Here is a 17,651-nt window from a genome sequence, read left to right on the forward strand (position 1 = left end):
TTTTTCTTCCACCATGTCTATGAACCCATGGCTCTGCACCTGCACTCTCTTTTCCCCTTCAGAGTGGGAGATGGTGCCCTTGCTCCTTTATTTGGTAATGTTCGTGCTTAGTTTCTAAATTCCACCCCGTTCCCCCGTTTTCTGAAGGACTTTGATTCTAAGTTTGATAATGTTGATTCCTTTCTCCTTCTTTCAGCTCATTCTTTTCTAGGATTTCCTGAAACCATACTCCCCTAGGGTTTTCTTCTTCCTGCCTCACCAATTGCTGTCCTCAATAGACTTTATTGATTCCTCTTTCTTTGCTCCACCTTGAATTGAATTGTTCAATTCTGAGCAATCTATTATTCACCATCTCTGTGCTTGTATCTTTTTGACTTCCTGTTTCTGTTTTCCTCTTGAGAGACCAGAGATCATTTCATTAGAACTGGTGATAGGAAGAACTCTGAGTCTGAAAGAGAGCAGACATCCAGCAGAAGTTAGGAGATTGAATTTCAGAAAAATTCCAGAAGAGAATTCTGAATAAGTCGTGTGGTTTTATGGAATGATACAGAAAGAACATATCAATTCTGAGATTTTTCTAACAAATTGTCTATCCCAACTATATTTGTTTTCTGTGAAATGCTGTATTTTCTTGTCGTCTTCAAATTCTAGGTTTTTCTGTGAATTAGCGTGTGGTTTTGGTCTTTTTTATTTTATGCATTTTCTTAGTAACAGGGTCTTTGTGTTATTTGTCCATTCTGTATAATTATCCCTCTGTGTACAAAATCAATGTCACTCGAAATTTTTTGTCTTTTTCTACATATCGATATTGTACTTATCCCCTGGCTTTCTAAACATTTTTAAATCCTGCTTTTAATGTTTCATCTCCCTCTCCGTGAGCATAAACTTCGCCCATTTTCCTGTTCTACATATCATGCTAAAAACATGAAGGCATCACTTAGATTTTCTTTCATTCTTAATTTATGAAGTATACAAATAGGATACATATTTTTCTCTCGATGTAGTCTATTATTTACTTTTGTGCATTCCAGAATAATGTGTATATGGCTCATGAGCTTTTAATAGGGAAAAAAAAAACCTTTTATACACCCAATTTATTCCATTCACTTGTTAACTTATAAAGGAGTTAGAAGAGCTAGTTAATAACAAAGAGTAAACATTGATCCACAGTTCTTTTCGTAGTTTAATAATGGAGAAGAGAGAAAATGGAAACTATGATTCAGTTTAGAATACCTTCTCATACCTTCATCTATCTTTTTAGCAAGTAAATATTTGTTGTAGCCCTACTATGAACCTAGTATTCTAGGAACTAGAGAAATGAATAATGCAGCCAAGGTCCTTGCTTTGATTTTTTTGGTGTGGCGGTGGCTGATTTAAACCAATAAAGAAATAAACAATACTTTCAAGTGGTTATGAGTTTTATGAAAATAAAATTACAGTGATTTGATAGAGATGATGAGCACAGGTAGTGTAGGGTTGTATTGATTTACAACAGTGAGATCCTGACCGGGAGTCACCAATCTAGGAAAGTGGGGAGGAGAGTTGGTGAGAGCAAGCGTCATCAGTCCTTCATGGTGGACACTGGTCCTGGACTCTTAGCTGACTCAGACAATGTGGCCCAACTAGAAGTTGCCTTCCTTTAATGTCATGACATCACGAGGAACTTTTCTCTCTCTCAACCCCAAACTTTGAGTTCTACCACCCTCAGAACTCCATGGGCATCTTCCCATCAGAGATTTTGCCAGCCCTAGGTACTTGGAGTTTGGGAGGAGGCACAGGCACCCATCACACTGCAACACACAGGTCAACAGGATCTGAAAGTTTAGGAACTCTCTTTCGAAGAAACTCAAACTTCACCCCTTCTCAGTGTGTAAGGGAATTTTAAAATCTGAGGTACCTGAGAAGGTCTGAAGTGGCAGGCTTGAGATTTCAGTGTGACTCCTATGTGGCTAATTTCATTTCTGCCCTAGCAACAGCCATTTTCCATGCAGACATAATCATGAAACTAAGAAATGTCCTGCAATGATGATGTAACTACACTGCAACTCCTCTAAGAAAGGAATGTCTGGTAACGAAGACATAAATACACTACAACCACCACCACCACCACCACCCCTCACGTACTCTTATGATTAGCACATTGTAACCAATCTAAGAGAGACACATATATCCTTTTAAGCCAATCGCCTTAAGAGCTTCTGCTATAGAAAGTCCTGCCTTATGAGTTCCTGCCACAGGAAGTTCCACCTTAAAATGATCTGCTACCAATGCAGCAATGTCTTTCAATGATCTAAACTTGTAATTACTAATCAAGTAATGTCTTTCAATGATCTGAGTTTGTAAATACCAATCAAGTACTGTACTTCATGTCCTTTATTCCCCCTTATAAAACATCACTGCCAAGTCACCATATTCGATTATTGGAATCCACTGCACAGAGGTTAGTCTATCCCCAGCTCAAGCTATCCCTTTACTTTCAATAAATCTCTCAATTTTACATTAATCAGAGTACAGATAGCTACTCTGTGACATCAGGCAATCAAACACAGGATCATTGGGAATGGAAGGGTTCTTCATATTTGTTCACCTCCTTAATTTCTTTAAAAATAAAAAACGATCTTAAATCCCTCCTTAGCAATGAGGCCAGCTCCATAGCCCAAAATTCTGTTTGTGCCATCACACGATTTTTTTTAACTCATGAAGCCACAGCTCAAGAGAAAAATATGAGACACCAATATATACCTCAGTTGTTCACCTGTTGAACTTGATATGAAGCCTCTGGTTTCTCTACGCTCGTGATTTTCCCCTCATTCAACTTAGGGAGCCCTCTCCTGAAACGGTCCAACCTAATGAACACTTGATAGCCCTAGATCCCCCTGATCCATCTTTTCGCCATTGTCTGTTTCTGCAGGAAAGAAATCCAAGAGCTGTCCCACTGCTGCCCCCTGCACAGGTACTTCAGCCCCTCCCACTTCCCTTGTCGGTTCTCGGGAATCCTTCCTCCCACCGGGCCAGTAACAGAAAGTTTTGCTGCCTTTCCAGACAAAGAGAAGCTTCGACTCAGAGGAGGAGACACCACATGCTCAGGGCGAGTGGAGATTTGGCACAACGGCTCCTGGGGCACAGTGTGCGATGACTCCTGGAGTCTGGCAGAGGCCGAGGTGGTGTGTCAGCAGCTGGGCTGTGGCTCTGCTCTGGAAGCCCTGCGAGAGGCTGCATTTGGCCCAGGAAATGGAAGCATCTGGCTGGATGAGGTGCGGTGCAGGGGCAAGGAGTCCTCCCTGTGGGCCTGTGCCGCCCAGCCCTGGGGGCAGAGCAACTGCAAGCACGAGGAAGATGCTGGAGTGAGGTGCTCTGGTGAGTGAAGGGGCAGGAAAGAGGGCTAAGGCTGAAGGAGATGTGAGTTTGTCTCCAGAAGCACTTCCTGGGCCTACCTGCTGCCCTGTGCTCTGACTTTGGAGAGGCTGTGGTCTTGTCTCCTGGGATCTGAGTGAGAAAGAAGTGCCAGGGATGGTAGGTATGACGAGATGGTTTTTCCAGGCCAACCCAGTACAGTGGTCCCATTTTCCTTCTCTTCTCTTCTCTTCAGGTAAGAGGACACCATCTTCCCCAACTTTTAGAGGTAAGTGATTTTTCTGCTCCAAGCCAAGTGATAGAGGAGAAACTCAGATATTCAGGGACCTCTACTCTGTAATCTACATATTTCTGGAAAAATTAACCATATTATCACATGAAAGTTCTGGTTACCAGATGTTTATAGCTCCAGTAAGTTATGGCAGGAAATGGAAGCATCTGGCTGGATGAGGTGTGTGCAGGGGCAAGGAGTCCTCCCTATGGGCCTGTGCTGCCCAGCCCTGGGGGCAGAGCAAATGCAAGTATGAGGAGGATGCTGGAGTGAGGTGCTCTGGTGAGTGAGTGGACGGGCAGGAGAGAGGGCTAAGGCTGAAGGAGATGCGTTTGTCTCCAGAAGCACTTCCTGGGCCAACCTGCTGCCCTGTGCTCTGATTTTGAGGACGCTGTGGTCTTATGTCCTTGGATCTGGGAGAGAAGGAAGTATCGGCGATGGTAGGTGTGACCTGATGGTTTTTCTGGGCCAATCCAGTACAGTGGTCCCATTTTTCTTCTCTTCTCTGCAAGTGAGAAGACAACATCTCCCTCTATCCTTGGAGGTAAGTGGTTTTGCCGCTTTGAACCGTGTGATAGCGAAGATACTTGGATTTCCAGGGACCTGCACTGCGGAATCTGCATATATCTTGCAAAATTATATTAACACAGGAAAGGCTTGATTACCAAGGGTTTATAGCCTTATTGGAGTCCCCGATTGGTACAAATGGGTAACATAGAAGTTAGAACTTAACTTGGCTGCTTAGACCATCCGGAGACACCACAGAAGAAGGCCTGGCAATCTACTTCCAAAAAATCAACCATTGAAAACCCTATGGGGCCCCAGGTAATTTGCCTAATAACATGTTTAGTGCTTCGCTTCTACATCTTAGTTCGTTGTGTAGTGCATGGGGTCTTAAAAGCTTACAAGTGGCCATCCAAGGCACAGTAGTTGGTCTCTATTTACCTGGAGCAACAGATGAAGAAGGAGAGTAAGGAAGAGGAGGAGAATATGCAATGTGTGGCTAATTACCTCCATGAACAACTGCCTCCTTTGTCATGAGACAAGAAGAACTGGATGGTGCCTGGCTACTATTACTGAACGTTTTGATCAAAGATTACATAGAAGAATCCTGACCAAAAGGGAGAAAATGGAGAACAGAATTTCAAGTTCTCATGGACTCCAGACTTCCTGAAACCTTGAAAACCTTAAAACAAAAATGTACCCTGAAGTTTTCTTAAAACCAAACAATAATTTAGCTTAACTAGTAAAAAAGGTCTTCCTTGAGCATTATGCTCTTTTAAGCTTTTAAGAACTATCTGTATGAGATCAAATTGACAATAGCGACATGAAAGATTAGATAGGAACCTTAAGGGGCAGTGAATTTATGTTAGTGGGAGAGGAACAACTCAGAAAAGAAGGGTGAGAATGGTTGCACAACTCAAAGAATGTCATCGATGTCACTGAATTGTGCTTGTAGAAACTTGAATTAGTGTATGTTTTTTACTTTGTATATTCTGAACAACAACAACAAAATACAATAGATTATTAAAAAAAAAGAAAACCCTGTGGAGCGCAGCTCAACTCTGATACACATATTGTCTCCGTGAGTCAGAGTCAACTCCTCTGCAACTGGTTCATAGCCTTATTAAGTTGTGTCAGCTATGAAGATCCTAAGATTTGCCTGAATTCACAGTACAGAATTCCCTTTGGACCAGGCTCAGAAGAAGGTTGACACAGCTCAGCGCAAGTCCTGAGTTGGTCCTATCTTGGGGTTCAGGCAGAACCACTGTATCTGAACTGGTGACTTCATGGTTCTGAGGACTCAGCAGGTGACTAGGATGAGGGGGTTCTCCTTGGCTTATGATCCTCTCTAAAACCTCATGGCCCTTTTTTCTCCTTAGGCACCAGTTCAGGCTCAGTCCCTGTCTCTGGCATCTTCTCCCTGCCTGGGATCCTCTGCCTCATTCTGGGGGCCCTTCTCTTCCTGGTCCTTACCTTCTTGGGAACTCAGTTGCACAAACAGAGAGCACAGCGCAAAGGTGAGCCCTAGGGGGCACTGGGTAACATGGAAAATGTCTGGGGCTGGGAATGGGGCAAGGCGTAACAAGAGAGAAACTGGGCAAGGTCTCCATTCTCAGCTTATTAGGTTGCACAACTCCATATGCCCCTTTAAGCTCCAAGGGCTGGATATGCAGATGTTCTGAGGATTGGGGTGTGAGCACTTATCAATCATAGCCTCCTGTGTGAGGAAAGAAAGAGTAGAAGCCGAGCTGTGGTTACAGGGTCAGACCAGGTCAGAAGTTGCAGATACAGTGCACTGAGCGAGAGGCCATACACGGATCCTGGCAGCCCTGGGGAATTTCTCCAAGGGTGAGCATTGGGGAGCATGAGGGCTTAGCCTGTTGGTTGAGGGGTGTCTCAACTGGCAATTTGACCTGCTGATCACTTCCTTAGCCTCATCCAGTTTTGAGGACGCTCTCAATGAACCTGTGTATGAGGAGATAGATTACCTTGTAACATCAACGAAAGAGGACCTGCTTCCAGGCTCAGGTGTGTGTCTCTACTTTGTTTACCTGGGACCTCTGGTTGTCAGCCACCTGCTAGATGGGAGTCCAGTCTTCTCAGCACCTACAAACCCCACCTCTATCCCAACCTTGCAGAGGCAGCCCTGTCCAAGGCCACAGGCACTGAGTACTCCAGAGCCCATAAGAGCTGTACTTTCTCTTGACACTACAGGAGTCAAATCTGAAGCCTCAGAACTTATTTGCCACAGGGCCTACAAATGTCAGAAAGTTTGCTATGTTTGTGTTTGTGATGTTTTTCTTCACATTAGGGTCCCTGTCAGATGACTCAGTACCTAAACTGCCATATTACACAGGGGAAGATGAGGACAACAGTGACTATAAATCCACTCCAGGCAGTAGAGGTGGATCTGCCTTGGCTCGGTATTGGGGCAAGAGGAATTTCCCTTGTAGAGATGAGATCCTGAGGGGAACAGTCTTCCTTTGACTGGCGTTAGAGGGACCTTTTGTCTCCAGCTGGGGTCTGGCCTTCCCTTTCTCTGACTGCTCTGTGATGCTTCATGTTCAGATTGGTTTCCAGAACCACTCTTGCTCAGTCACCACATGCACACATCACGTCCTCCATTGCTTAATGTCCGTGATACGTTCTGTGAAACAGAATCTTATGTGATTTGGATGTTGTGTGAACACCATATACCATATAGTATAACCTTATGGGTCCATAGATATATATGCAGTCAGACATTGCTGGACTGTATTTTAAAAAATAACATTTGGATAGCATAATCTGACAAATCTTCTATAATGCTCATTGGTGTGAGAGTCTTTTTGAAATATGTACTTTTAATGAAGAACTATTGAGATATTTGGGTCATTTTCCTGATTTATATGCACATCAAAATGAAATATTTGGCTTTGGAAGAGATTTGTTAATATATGGACTGGATGGTGTCTCTATCAACCATCAAAATTTCTGGGTCAGGGAGACTTCAGATATTACCTAGGCCAAACCATTTATTGTAGTTTCAGCTGATCCCTTTGTCTGTCCTTTGAGCCCTAGGTCAGAGTCTTGATGTCTGGAGTGATGGTTATGATGATGCTGAAGAGGTGCCAGTGCCTGAGGCTCCTCTTGCTTCTCAGATGAGTGAGGGGAACATACCCCCAGAGGAGAAGAATGGGGTCAGGGCCTCTCAGACAGGTGAGTAGGGTGAGTTGTTCTACTGCAGTCCTTTGTCTCTGTCTTGGACAAAGTGAATTTGTGCTCTTCAATACACACCCTTCCTGCAGTGACTACATATGTTTGAAAGCATCACCTTGACCATATTCCTTTTTTTCTTAACTATTATTTATTTTACTGTTGTTGTTGAGAATATGCACAACAGAACATACGCCAATGCAATAGTTTCTACAAGTACCATTTAGTAACACTGATTACATTCTTAAAGTTGTGCAGCTATTCTCACCCTTCTTTTCTGACTTGTTCCTCTCCCATTAACATAAACTCACTTTCCCCTAAGGCTCCTATCTAAACTCTCGAGTTACTATTCTCAATTTGATCCCATACATATAGTTCTTAAAAGAGCATATGCTTGAAGAACACCAAGGACACAAGGTAATTACGTGCCCAAGAGACAGAAAGGGCCATATAAAAGAGAGACTACATCAGCCTGAGACCAGAAGAGCTAGATGGTGCCCGGCTATAGCCAATGACTGCCCTGACAGGGAACACAACAGAGAACCCCTGAGGGAGCAGGACCCAAATTCTCGTAAAAAGCCAAACTTAATGGCCTGACTGAGACTAAAAGGACCCTGGTGGTCATGGCCCCCAGACTTTCTGTTGGCCCAGGACAGGAACCATTCCCAAAGCCAACTCTTCAGACATGGATTGGACTGGACAATGGGTTGGAGAGGGATGCTGGTGAAGAGTGAGCTTCTTGGATTAGGTGGACTCTTGAGACTATGTTGGTATCTCCTCCCTGGAGGGGAGGTGAGAGGGTAGAGGGGGTTAGAAGTTGGTGAAATGGACACGAAAAGAGAGAGTGGAGGGAGGGAGAGGGCTGTCTCATTAGGGGGAGAGTAGTTGGGAGTATGTAGCAAAGTGTATATAGTTTTTGTGTGAGAGACTGACTTGATTTGTAAACTTTCACTTAAAAAAAAAAAAAACTTTCACTTAGAGCACAATAAACAAAAAAAAGGAAAAACAGCAAAAGCACACACTAAAGGTAGGCCGTTTTTTCACTAGTTAAGCTAACCTATTGTTTGGTTTTAAGAAGACTTCAGGGGATATTTTTGGTTTAAGGTTTAAAGATTATCTCAGAGCCATAGTTTCAGGGGTTTATCCACCCTCCATTGCTCCAGAAAATCTGGAGTCTATGAGAATTTGAAATTCTGTTCTGCATTTTCTCCCTTTTGATCAGGATTCTCCTATGGAATCTTGATCAAAACGTTCAGTAATGGTAGCTGGGCTCCATCCGGTTCTTCTGGTCTCACGGCAAAGGACACAGTTGTTCATATTCTTTTCATTAATGCTGTCAGATTCCTTGGGAGGGAGGAATCACTCTGTATTCTTGGTGTCTGTGTTTCCAAACTCTTATCCTGAATGTGCTTGTATTAAGACTTGTAGATTGAGTACATTTATCAAATCTAAAAATGTTATGACTGTTCTGATAACATTTTTGTGCTGCCTTGTATGTGGAAAGCAGTTGGAGATTTAAAAATAATATTGCAATATTGGCATTTGTGGGGCATTTTGATAGTCTAAGGGGCATGGTTATCATATGTCAGCTCTGATATGGACAAGGTCTGTGGTGGCCTTAAGAATTAAAGCCATGAAGGTGGATTGTAGACTCAGAGCTGGTGGGAAACTAAGTGCTAATCTGCTCTAGAGATTTCAATGGCCAAGTGAAGCATTCATTCTCCACAGAAGAGTGTTTATACATCTGAGGACAATCTGATTCCTGAGAAGGGAATAACAGTGAAACCTGAGTTACCTTATCCCTATTGGCAACTGACGGGAGATCTTGTGATTGTTTCTGTGAGCATTTGGGAACACAGGCCAAGACCACCAAGAGTAAAAAAAAAATATATTGGATTATTAGTGAGGAACTGAAGCTTCTCCCTGTCTCCTGCTCTGAATTCAGACCTGTCTATTGTGAAAGGAAGCATATGAGTCTTGCCATTACTGGCCCGTATCCTTGCTGATTGTGCAGACCAAGCAACAGGTCTTCACAGAGCACCTGCATTGGCCACAGATCTCCTGTGATCCAGTGTTTTCCAGATAAGCTGAGGCCTAAGAGACCTACATGGGTTGGATTCTGATAGGATAGTCCTGATGCATTCTTTGCTGTACTTAATATTAAATAGTCTAGGCCTCCCTGAGCATTTTTGGGTCCCCAAGCATGATTTATCATCACAATGTACTTAACTGTGCTGCCATCATAGGGCTCTGGCCTGTTTATCACAGTTCTAACCAGGCTTTTCCTGTTTCAGGCTATTCTCTGCAGTTACTTACAGGAGCAGCTGATTCTGGGAAGGGAGAAGATAGTCCCTGGTTGCTCAAGGGAGAAGAAAGGGACCCTGGATATGATGACGTTGAGCTTAGTGTCCCTGGAACATCCATAATGACTCTCCCATGATGTATTAAAAATTAGCTGAGGCTTCAGATATTCTAATTGCCTATATTCCAATAGGATAGTGCTGACCTATAATTATATTGCATGGAAATTATTCAAAATTTAATATTCTGAATAAAATACTCTCTGCTTTGTTAATAATTTAGCAAGTTTTGTCTCAACTGCTCTTAGAGAATTTGTCTCCAAATACGATTTCTCCCAGAGGAATGAACTGACCTGTTTTCTTACCTTCCCCATAGGCTACTCAGAGCATTCCTTTGCTCCAAATGTTCCAATTCACTCTTACCAGACAGTGGGCTCTAAAATTGGCGCACACTTGCTCACTCATCCCTAGAAAGATGAACTCATGGAACAAAAATGTTTCTGTATTTGTCGACTAAATCAAAGAATGATTGTGTATGAAAAACAGAAACAAACAAAACAATGCTGAACATTCATGTATACCCGGCTCCTGAAATGCCATATCATCTCCTTTTTTATATCATGCTAAATGCTTATTTATTTTTTTTAAATTTGTTGTGCTTTAGGTGAAAGTTTACAGTGCAAATTAGTTTCTCATTAAAAAATTTATACACAAATTGTTTTGTGACACCAGTTGTAATTCTCACAATGTGTCAGCACTCTCCCCCTTTCCCTTTAGTTATCTTCTCTTAAACACTTCCTAGGTACCAAACTTGGATGTGAGTTTCTCAGTTGAACTTGTTGGCTGGTGGGAAGGGATGGCTACAGCTTTCTTTATCGTGTTCAAACTTTCATGCTCCAACCAACGGTCTAATCCTAGGCTGCTTTCTCATCTCTAATCCTCCAGGTTACTTTTTCGAATTATTGCTCAAGTCCATCGTAACATTCCTCCTCACTCTTCTCTCACATCCAGTTGGTCATTAAATCCTTTCACATTCAATCTTTCCTATCTTTTATTTCCTTTTCTTTCTTCAGGACATTATTATTTCTTGTCTGTCCAATTATAAAAGCCTTTTAAGGGAATGATATTGACTCATATTGCTCCTCACTGCAAGGTGATAGAGGCCAACTGGCATTCAACCACAATATTCAAGTAGGACAAGAAGGCAAGGAAGAGAAGATTTAGACAGAGGAGAACCAGAAGGCATATAGGAATATAGACAGAAATATCAGGAACTCCTAGCTACTTGTATCTTACAGATGTGGATAGAGGGGTCTGTCAAGACTGAACTATCAGATAAATTTCAGACCAGTGGGCTTCCTTTCTGAAAAAAAAAAAAAAAACTTCAAAATTGCTTTGATCTGGTAATTGTTTAAAATGCAAGCAAGATCCTGCTGTAATTCTTCTAGGTAGAGAGAGTAATCCTGTAAAAGTGATCAAGGAAAGATTTTATCTGCAAAACACCCCATAATACAGCAAGTTAATGAGTTAATGGAGTGGGGGTAGGGCTGAACTAATATAAGAACTGAATGTGGTGGCTTGGTTATGAGTTGAGCCCAATCTGTCACTTAGCTGATGGCTCTGGATGCTATCTTGGGGGTGAGAGTGGAGGCCCAATCTACACTTGATCTTACAATCCTCATAAGTTTTGGAAGTGCTTGGGAATTAGAGGATGCCCAAATGCAACATATACGGCCATTGGTCACAGGGAAATGTTCAAAGCAATGGCAGAGTAAATGATACCCGGTATAATTATTCAATTTTATTCCTGACACAGGGAGCCAACAAAGCCAAAATAGAGAGATACTACAATTTTTGATGATAAGAATCAGGAAAAAACAATGAAGATTATCAGGATGATCCCTACTAAGGACTCAGTGGTCAAAATTAGCCAGGAATTAATGAAAAGACTTTCAGAGTGTCCGGACTCAGGAAGACAAGTGGCAACCATTCCAAGTGATCCATGTTGACTACAAATTAGTCTTTTATGAGGGTGTGGTTTTGGAAGGTATGTCATTCCAGGGTCTGAATGAAAATCAGAAAACCTTTCTGCATAGTAGCAATTGTGACAAAGCAGTCTGAGCTCCACATAGGGAAAGAATTTATAGGAAATTACTTCCTATAAAGAGTGGAGTTTGGGTAGTAAGCTTGGAGACCTGTCCCATGTTATTTGGGAGGGCCCATTAGAAGTCCCTAGATTTTCCTGACACTTCTCAGGTAGTTGTTGCTAGACCTTTTGGCGGTTCTTCTTCCCTGACTATGGTTAACACCTCCAAAAGGTTTAGGAGCTATCGCCATTCATTAAATTCCTGAGAACAAGCACACGGCATACTAAATAAAGTTCTGAATATGTTACTGGTTTTGCAGGTGGTCATCCCTAAAACAGTGCCCTTCTCTAGGCCTTGTGGTTTCCGGGAAGCACATACGATATGTTTGTTACACTCTCACCTATCATTCACTGAGTTATTAAAAAAGGACACAAACCTGAGTGTGGAAGAACAGTTTACCTTTATATTAATTAAGGTAATAATAGTATTGTAACAGATAAACTCTGAAATCACAGTGGCTTAACACAATTGAAGGACTTAAAGATTGGGGAGTGAAATAGAAAAGGAGGGAAAGTCAGTATAAGGATATATTCTTGAGTTGACCCTTCCTACATGAGGCAGTGTTTGATCTCTCCAGGGCTTTCTGAAGAGTATTATCAAGTGTCTCATAATTCTCACCTGGGAACTAAAGGGAAAGTATCTGGTAGTCCTTAGCCTCAACTGATTACTGAATGGATAACCATTACAGATGTTAGCCCCTTGTACTTGTGGGCTGTACATTTGTGGGTGCTGAGCTATCTCTCCAGAGTTCCTCCAGAGGCATCAGAGAAGCTCCTAAACAGCATGCTATACAACTGTAAGGCAAGGCACTGCCCAGATGTACCTGTACAAAGCTAGTCAAAGCCTGTAGGAGCTGGTCCCTGTAGCGCCGTGTTAATGGTTGTTTTGATGAGGGTTTTGATTTAACTGGCTGATATTTTTACTGTGTGCAAATTTGAAAGTCCCAATTTTGCACACCCTTTCTTCTCATATTCTGGGGTTGGACCTACTGCTTGTGAAGCTAGGGAAGGGGCTTCCTGCAACCTTTATTTCAGCCTTCTGAATAAAAGTAAATGTGGACCTATAGACTTTGTTAAATGCTTATGCTTTTACAGTTTTACTGCTATAATTTAAACTCCATGAAATTAATCTTTTTAATCAGAGGGTGGGAATTCTGGTAATGACAGAATGGCATATATTAGAAAATTCTTCCCAAAGATAACAACTATGAACTCTGAGAAAAACATAAGACACAATTACTTAAAAATATTGGAGCATAATCTTATTTAGATAGAAATTGAAGAAAGCAAACCTTTTAAACAAGCGTACTGCACTGAATGAAACTCTCCTGTTTGTGCAGCACAGGTGGCTGAAACTTAAGCAAAAAGTCACATTCTTAATGGATTGAATAGTCAATAAATGGAACTTGGACTGTCAGAGTGGCTAGAAAATGAGTTAGGGGAAACCCCAAAGAAGGGAGACTTACAGATAGAGAAGTGCTGAAATTTTTGGGTAAATTCTGTTTAGGTCCTTGGATGACACCTGAAATATGCATGATGAAGGGGGACATCACAAATATCAGTGGAAGGTGGAGGCCAGACAGCCTAGGGAACAAAGTAGAGACTTTTTTTCCTTTAACCCTTGAGGGAAAAATGTTTTTAAGTTTGAATCTGGCCAAAGCAACTGCCTGCTACAACAAATATAAGTTTTTTGGAAAAAGCTAATGGAAGTTAGAGTCTCTTCAACATATAATTCACACTCCCAAATATACAATAAAAATTACTAGACATGCAAGGAAACCAAGAACTGTGTCCAATAGTTAAGAGAAAAAGCAGTCAATAGAGTTGACTTTGAGATGATCCAGATGTTGAACTAGATACAAAGACTTCAAAGCACCTACTATAATTATTTTAATATAATTCAAAGGAAAGTATGTAATAATGAATGAGCAAATGTGAAAAATATTGGTAGAGACAAAAAATATAAAAAAGAACAAAAAGAAATTAAAAAACTGAAAAATACACTATCTGAAATGAAAAATTTGCTGTATGGGTTTAATAGCAGATTGGAGACAGCAAAAGTAAGGACTGGGGAGAAAACCATTGAAAACAGGCAAAAAAAAACAAACAAAAAAACAGAGCCTCAAAGACTTGTGAGACAATATCAAGTGGCTTTACATGTATATAATTGAAGTCTCAGAGAGCAGACAGAAAAAAATGTGAAGAAACAATGGCAGAATGTTTTCCAATTTGGTGAATAATATAAAATTAAAAATCAAAGAATTCACTGAACAACAAGCAGAAAAATTACAATGAAAATGACTAGGCATATCATAGTCCAACTGATAAAACCAAAGCTAAATAAAAAGTCTTAAAAGAAGACAAAAAAATGACACACTACATGCAAGGGGACAATGAGGTGAATGCTGGCTGATTTCACATCAGAAATAATTAAGAAGACAAAGTAATGACATTTCAAAAGTAATGTAAAAAAAAAAAGATAAAAACACAGAATTCTATATCCAGCGAAACTATCCTTCAGAAATGAAAGCAAAATAAAGACATTTTATGATAAATGAAAGCTGAGAGGATTTGTTGTCAGCAGATTTACAAGACAAGAAATGCTAAAGGTAGTCCTTCAGACTAAATAGAAATGAAACAGATGAAGATTTGGATACATAAGAAGGATTAGTAAGAATTATAAATGGTGAATATATGAGAAACTATGAATCGCCATATATTTTCTCTTAATTTCTTTAAAATACGTATGACTGCTGTTGTTAGGTGCCATTGAGTTGGTTCTGACTCATAGTGACCCTATGCACAACAGAACAAAACACTGCCTGGTCCTGAGCCATCCTTACAATCATTGTTACGCTTGAGCCCATCGTTGCAGACACTGTGTCAATCCACCTTGCTGAGGGTCTTTCTCTTTTCTGCTGACCCTGTAGTTTACCAAGCATGATGTCCTTCTCAAAGGGCTGATCCCTTCTGACAACATGCCCAAAGTATGTAAGACGCAGTCTCGCCATCCCTGCTTCTAAGGAGCATTCTGGTTGTACTTCTTCTAAGACAGATTTGTTCATTATTTGCTCAGCATACAGATCGAATAGGTATGGTGAAAAGAAACTACCCTGACACACAACTTTCCTGACTTTAAACCTCTCAGTATCCCCTTGTTCTGTCCAAACACCTACCTCTTGATCTATGTACGGGTTCCACATCAGCACCATTAAGTGTTCCGGAATTCCCATTCTTCTCAATGTTATCCATAATTTGCTATGATCCACACAGTCGAATGCCTTTGCATAGTCAATAAAACACGGGTAAACCTCCTTCTGGTATTCTCTGCTGTCAGCCAGGATCCATCTGACATCAGCAATGATATCCCTGGTTCCACATCCTCTTCCGAATCCAGCCTGAATTTCTGGAAGTTCTCTGTTGATATACTGCTGCAGCTGGTTTTGAACCATCTTCAGCAAAATTGTGCTTGCCTGTGATATTAATGACATTGTTCTGTAATTTTTGCATTTGGTTGGATCACCTTTCTTGGGAATTGGCATAAATATGGATTTCTTCCAGTCAGTTGGCCAGGAATCTCTCTTCCATATTTCTTGGCATAGATGAGTGAGCACTTTCAGTGCTGCATCCATTTGTTGAAACATTTCAAAATTCTGTCAATTCCTGGAGGCTTGTTTTTGCCAATGCCTTCAGTTGTTTAAAGTCAGGAAATGTGTGCATCAGGATTGTATCCTTTCACCATACTTATTCAATCTGTATGCTGAGCAAATAATCTGAGAAGCTGTACTATATGAAGAAGAACAGGACATCAGGATTGGAGGAAGACTCATTAACAACCTGCATTATGCAGATGACACCACCTTGTTTGCTGAAAGTGAAGAGGACTTGATGCACTTACTAATGAAGATCAAAGGCCGCAGCCTTCAGTATGGATTACACTTAAACATAAAGAAAAAAAAAGTATGACAAATTGAGGCTAAAATTATAAAATTCTATTATGGTCAATAAAATGCATGTAGATTTAATATATATGACAGCAATAGCACCAGGGATGAGAGTAAATAGAACTATACTGTTGCAAGTTTCCTGCAATATTAACTCTAAGAAGACTGTGATTAGGGTCTATATTGTAATGCCTAGTGGAACCAGTAAAAATTGTTGCAAAGAAGTATAGCTAAATTAAGATGGAATATTATATGTATTTAATTACTCCAAAAGCAAGCAGTAAAAGATGAAGGGAGGAACAAAAAGAGTTGGGACAAGTAGAATACAGACAGCAAAATGGTAGCATTAAACCCAATCATATTATAATTACATTAAATACACATAGACCAAACCCTCTAGTTAAAAAGCATATGTTGACAACACATCTGTTAGAAAAGTTAAAGTAAAAAAATAGTGATAATACCAAAAGTTGTTGAGGCTACAGAGAAACTGCCTCTCTCATATATTGCCGGTAGAAATATAAAATGATGAAGTCTCTCTGGAAAATATTTTGGCAGTATCTTACAAAACTGTACAGGCACTCACCATAGGATGCAGCAATTACCCTCTTAGGCTTTTATTCTAGAGAAACAAAAATTTATATTCATAATAAAACCTGTAGACAAATGTTCATAGCTTTATTCACAAAAGCAAAATATGTCCTTTCTTTTCACTTTAGAAATTAATGAAATTTGTTACCTATAAGGAGTGTGTGGGAATGGGGTAGAAGAGATGTGAGAGGGAGTGATAATCTTTTAAGCATTCCTTTTTTGTAGAGACTTGACTTTTGGAGACATATTATTGCTATACATATTCAAAGAATAAAAATTAGTTATTATGGATTGGATTGTGTTCCCCCAAAATATGTGTCAACTTGGTTAGGCCATGTGTAGTTGTCCTCCATTTGGTGATTTTTCTGTGTGTTATGAATCATAATCTCTGCCTGTGGTTAAAAGGATTACTAAGGTCACTTCCCTGATGCAAAAGGGAGTTTCCCTGGGGTGTGGCCTGCACCACCTTTTATCTCTCAAGAGATAAAAGGAAAGGGAAACAAGCAGAGAGTTGGGGACCTCATACCACCAAGAAAGCAGCACCAGGAGCAGAGGGTGTCCTTTAGACACGGGGTCCCTGAGTCTGAGAAGCTCCTTGACCAGGGAAAGTTTGAAGACAAGGAATCTTCCTCCAGAGCCGACAGAGAGAGAAAGTCTTTCCCTGGAGCCGATGCCCTGAATTTGCATTTGTAACCTACTAGACTGTGAGAAAATAAATTTCTCCTTGTTAAAGCCATCCACTTGTGGTATTTCTGTTATGGCAGCACTAAATGACTAAGACATTAGTGATCAAAAATGGAGGGACGGGGGAAACATAAATTTGTATTTGAATAGATACAAATGAACTGAACTTTATATTAAATGAGTAATATAACCAAACACAAAAAAGAGAAAAAAAATACTAAAATTTTGAACACAATGCTTTGATTATGTTCCCTTGATATAAGACAAGAGAACTGCAATAAAATTTTGATGTTTTTCTTAATAGATTTGTTGTTGGTAGTGGTGTGGGTATAGCAATTCCGAAACTATCTTGTGTGTATTGTAGGAATGAGCAAATGTGTAAACTTACTGATATTCCTGGGAGCCAAGGTTATCACTATGGGAGAAGGAAGACTCAAACATGAAATAGTGAAAAAAAAGGGAAAAGCTTTGCAATATTGGATTTGAATTACTGTCCTTATGGACTAATATTTAAAACAATCCAAATCCTAGCTTCCATCTGCTGAATGGGCCTTAAAACGATCTCATTCCAGTAGCGAAGGGCTAACCCAGGACCTAGACTTAGTTTCTAAACACCATTGTCCATTAAAAGGAACTAGGACTCTTTGGTATACGATGAGCCT

The 17,651-nt window shown here is 40.6% G+C and overlaps 1 protein-coding gene across 1 annotated transcript in view; it reads left to right on the top strand.

Annotated features, from left to right (window-relative positions):
- The window catches only part of LOC111750834 (antigen WC1.1-like), a 63,383-nt gene extending 52,414 nt beyond the window's left edge, over nucleotides 1–10,969 (top strand). The window contains exons 11-18 of the mRNA XM_064285184.1: nucleotides 2,912–2,953; nucleotides 3,043–3,357; nucleotides 3,590–3,622; nucleotides 5,509–5,646; nucleotides 6,062–6,157; nucleotides 6,441–6,533; nucleotides 7,190–7,327; nucleotides 9,619–10,969. Coding sequence (XP_064141254.1) covers nucleotides 2,912–2,953; nucleotides 3,043–3,357; nucleotides 3,590–3,622; nucleotides 5,509–5,646; nucleotides 6,062–6,157; nucleotides 6,441–6,533; nucleotides 7,190–7,327; nucleotides 9,619–9,764 — 1,001 coding nt within the window. The 3' untranslated portion in view covers nucleotides 9,765–10,969. The remainder of the gene's footprint in view (nucleotides 1–2,911; nucleotides 2,954–3,042; nucleotides 3,358–3,589; nucleotides 3,623–5,508; nucleotides 5,647–6,061; nucleotides 6,158–6,440; nucleotides 6,534–7,189; nucleotides 7,328–9,618) is intronic.
- The last annotated feature ends 6,682 nt before the right edge of the window (nucleotides 10,970–17,651 follow it).

The sequence above is a fragment of the Loxodonta africana genome, chromosome 4 (genome assembly GCF_030014295.1).
Source record: "Loxodonta africana isolate mLoxAfr1 chromosome 4, mLoxAfr1.hap2, whole genome shotgun sequence".
Taxonomy (NCBI): Eukaryota; Metazoa; Chordata; class Mammalia; order Proboscidea; family Elephantidae; genus Loxodonta; species Loxodonta africana.